Source organism: Apium graveolens, unplaced genomic scaffold (assembly GCF_009905375.1).
Source record: "Apium graveolens cultivar Ventura unplaced genomic scaffold, ASM990537v1 ctg7526, whole genome shotgun sequence".
NCBI lineage: Eukaryota > Viridiplantae > Streptophyta > Magnoliopsida > Apiales > Apiaceae > Apium > Apium graveolens.
Genome location: NW_027420396.1, coordinates 70,901 through 74,288, shown reverse-complemented (window position 1 = coordinate 74,288; position 3,388 = coordinate 70,901). Strand labels below are relative to the sequence as shown.

Sequence of the window (3,388 nt, the reverse complement as noted above, 5' to 3'; positions counted from 1 at the left end):
ACATAGTGTTATTAGAAGCAGTAATATTTAAAATTGATTCTTCGAATCACCTCCCCTTGACATATTAAAACGTTGTTTATTATGAACTTCAATACTTCTTATAACTTTCATCCCTTTTTTGTCCACTTTTTTTCCACGTATTTTAAAATGCATATTATACATGATTTCAAAAAAAAAATTTAATTTTTTTTATGAATAAAAATTTCATAGTTGATTTTTATTCAGGAAAAAGTTTTTTTTTTTAAAAATATATAAGATTATTTAAAGTGGACAGGAAAACCGGGATGAAGGAGTATTTGTTAATAATAATAAAATAATTAAAGCATTCAAAAAAACCAAAGGAAATCGAAACTAAAATTTTAAATTTCGGTAAAAGACCGCCCAAATGAAAATTCAAATTTTTGATGTTTTCTCTGGCCCGCTACTAAAACCACAGATCCAAACTCCCCCAGAACTAACAAATACAATCAACTTAAATTAAAATTTACCAGATCTAAATAATTTCCATTACCAGTCAAGATCTCACCATGCCTGAAGCGAGAGATAGATTGTTAAGGCCAGGAAATGATGCAGAAGAGATGTTCAAACGTCGTCGGAGATCAAGCGGAAGCATTCACATCCAATCCGATGAGTCACCTGTAGTTAATACCGGAACTGCTTCACATGGAACAAGCAGAGTGGCTGCTACACCTGCACGTGGTAGTGTTCGTCGTCGTATTCGTCGTAATTTATATAGATATTCGGGAGGTGAGAATAGAGAAGTGGGAAGACGAGTGAGCCGGAGAGTTTTACCTCATTGGTACCCGCGCAAGCCTCTTCAGGACATCACTGCTGTTGTTCGGGTATATGTTCTCTCGGTAATAAGAGTTCGAGATTTATTTTTTTGTGAATTTGTGCGCGACTATTTAAATTTATGCAAGTGATTTATTTCCGGGAAATAAATTTAATTATATTAAGCATTTATATACCTGACTCTATTTTTCTAATGTTGTGAATTTTTAGTGAATGCTGTGCTTTACATTATCGACGACATGCTTGGTTTGCGATTTATATAGGAATTCTAGTTTGCTATTTACTTTGATTACACATTAGTATTGTTAAAAGTTATTGTGATGCTTTGCTTTGAGTCATTAACATGAGCAATGAAACAGAACAAGTGTTCAGAATTAGTTGAATTTTGTACTTGGACTTACAATTTTATGATCTGTTCGGTATTTTGTTGGTAAGTGTGTAATAGAAATTTAAGATGGAGGTCTTATAGAGATGATCTTAAATTCTTCTAAAATTAAACCAAAGAAGTTGTAAATCTGATATTGTCAAACGCAATTTCCCAATCTTTTAAGCAATAAAAGCAATTGGCAGCACGAAAATCCCAAGTTCTAGAGGCTATAATTTAGTTTCTAGTAGTGTGACTATATCGTGACTTAATGCAATCATGTAGACTGTAATCCTGAAGTTGGCTCTGCCGTATGTGGTATGCTTCTGCGATTTTCTGTTTCTTATATGATAATTTATTTGGCTTCAAACAATTCTCGTTGTATTTGATTTTACTTCTTTAAACAGGCCTTTGAAAGAAAAAGAGCTCGCTTGAGAGAAATGGGAGATGAACGACTTGAGAGTCCATCGGCTTATGGTCAATTTGTTCATGATCCTTCTGTATCTTCTTCCAGTGCTCCACTTGAGCACAACCACTCATTAATAACGCCAAAATCGCCACTTTTAACAAAGCGTAACCCACCATTTCTTGGTAAAGTTCCTAAGATATTGCATGACATCACTAATCAGGAAGCTGGCAATTCTGAGTTCCTTACCCCTGAAAAGAAGCTGCTCAATTCAATTGACAAAGTTGAGAAAGCGGTTGAGGAGGAAATTAGCAGATTGAAGCAGACTCCTGCTGCGAAGAAGGCAGAGAGAAAAGCAAAGGTCCGCACTCTAATGTCAATGCGCTAATTGACAAAGTCAACCTAACATTTGATGCTGACAATGCTAAGGATTAAAAACAAAGATTATGGCAACCTTTAGCGCAGAGTTGATACTGTAGTTCTCAGAGTTTATTTTATTAAGCTAATTATCTTTTCTTCTTTTATTCTGAATGTTAGGACTGAAGGTAATCTATGTTGCTAAATTAACTCTTTCGTAACAGATTTGATTGCTTATCTGTTTCTTGTGATGCTTGAGGTGTAGAATCAAGATCACCTGAAATGATTGTATATAGCTTTGATGTTAGGAAGGTAACCTGTACTTGTACCGTTTCTTCTTTAATGGAATGTTAAATTACTGGTTTTCTCTATAACTGATTGGTTTTACTTGTTGCTGTTGGTACTACTTTGTTGATAGTGTTTTGTTACCATTCTGAATTTTAGAAGGTCCAAATGTCTCTTATTTGCCCTTTGGTAGTGTAATAGAATATGTCCATTGTCCGGGTTCTGCAGTTTGGTCAAATGTGATGCTTTTAACAGTAGCTGGAGATAAACTGTATTTCAAGCCTACAAAAACTTGAAGCTTTTGTAGAAAATCTTAGAAGGCTGTTAAAGACTATAGATTTAATGGCTTCATGGTAGCCGTAGTAATGTATTTGTTCATGGTTGTAGGTTTGTAAAGTGTTAATCTTTCCATGGTGACCGTATGCTGGTAGTGTGCGAAGTACCTAGTAACTACCTAGACTTATTTATCGTCCCAGGCAAGTTTGTTTGACATTATATTTTTTTTTTCATTTTATCATTTGAGTTTTCATGGCTTAATATAAGGCTTAAATCTCAAAGTAGTCACTAAACTCAGGATCATATATCAAAAAGATCACTCTACTTATCGGGGACTCGTATGCACTATTCTAGTCGAGAGTAATGACATCTCCGTTAGTCAAGATCGTTGACTTGACAGAAAATGTTACAAACTTAATGGAAATACATATGACATGACATGGCAACAGATAAGAACCTATGTGGCTTCCAAATATGCAGGACTACGTTTATAACAAAAGAAAAAGAAATACATATAAGTCTTTAAATCCTTAAATCAAAAGCACAGTTCCGAAATCAAACTAATAATTCTCCTTGTAATTAAAAAATAGCCAACCTCAATTTAAGCCTTGAATATTCAGAAGAAGATGATAAAGATTCATTTCTTTCGGTAAGTTTATGATTATAAATGAAAGGAAAGTACTTCTGAGATTGTTGATGGGTATGAATCTTCCAAAACGTCGTGTATATGTTTAAAGATATGTGAGATTCTTTGTGTATATAATGGTTGATTTCCAGATCCCGGCGAGTCGTGGCTCTCTTGATATTCGTGTATGTCTGATCTATGTATCTATATACAGTATTTACAGGGACTTAATACATGATCTTGATTTTACTTTTTAATTTTCATTTTTAAATGAAAAACATAA

The 3,388-nt window shown here is 33.9% G+C and overlaps 1 protein-coding gene across 2 annotated transcripts; it reads left to right on the top strand.

The window, feature by feature from the left end:
* Positions 1–398: 398 nt before the first annotated feature.
* LOC141704180 (protein POLYCHOME-like) lies at positions 399–2,287 on the top strand. 2 transcript variants are annotated; one of them, XM_074507482.1, is made up of 2 exons: positions 399–857; positions 1,564–2,287. In XM_074507482.1, the coding sequence occupies exons 1-2, from the start codon at positions 528–530 to the stop codon at positions 1,948–1,950; spliced, it is 717 nt and encodes a 238-aa protein (XP_074363583.1). In that variant the 5' UTR covers positions 399–527; the 3' UTR covers positions 1,951–2,287. The 2 variants fall into 2 exon arrangements, with proteins under 2 accessions (XP_074363583.1, XP_074363584.1); XM_074507483.1 differs by having other exon boundaries at positions 401–842.
* The last annotated feature ends 1,101 nt before the right edge of the window (positions 2,288–3,388 follow it).

What these genes read in the sequence shown, in the direction of transcription:
- LOC141704180 (XM_074507482.1), top strand. Translation starts at nt 528, where the DNA reads ATGCCTGAAGCGAGAGATAGATTGTTAAGGCCAGGAAATGATGCAGAA. An exon ending in TTCGGGTATATGTTCTCTCG is followed by an intron (nt 858 to 1,563) that starts GTAATAAGAGTT and finishes TTCTTTAAACAG; the next exon opens with GCCTTTGAAAGAAAAAGAGC.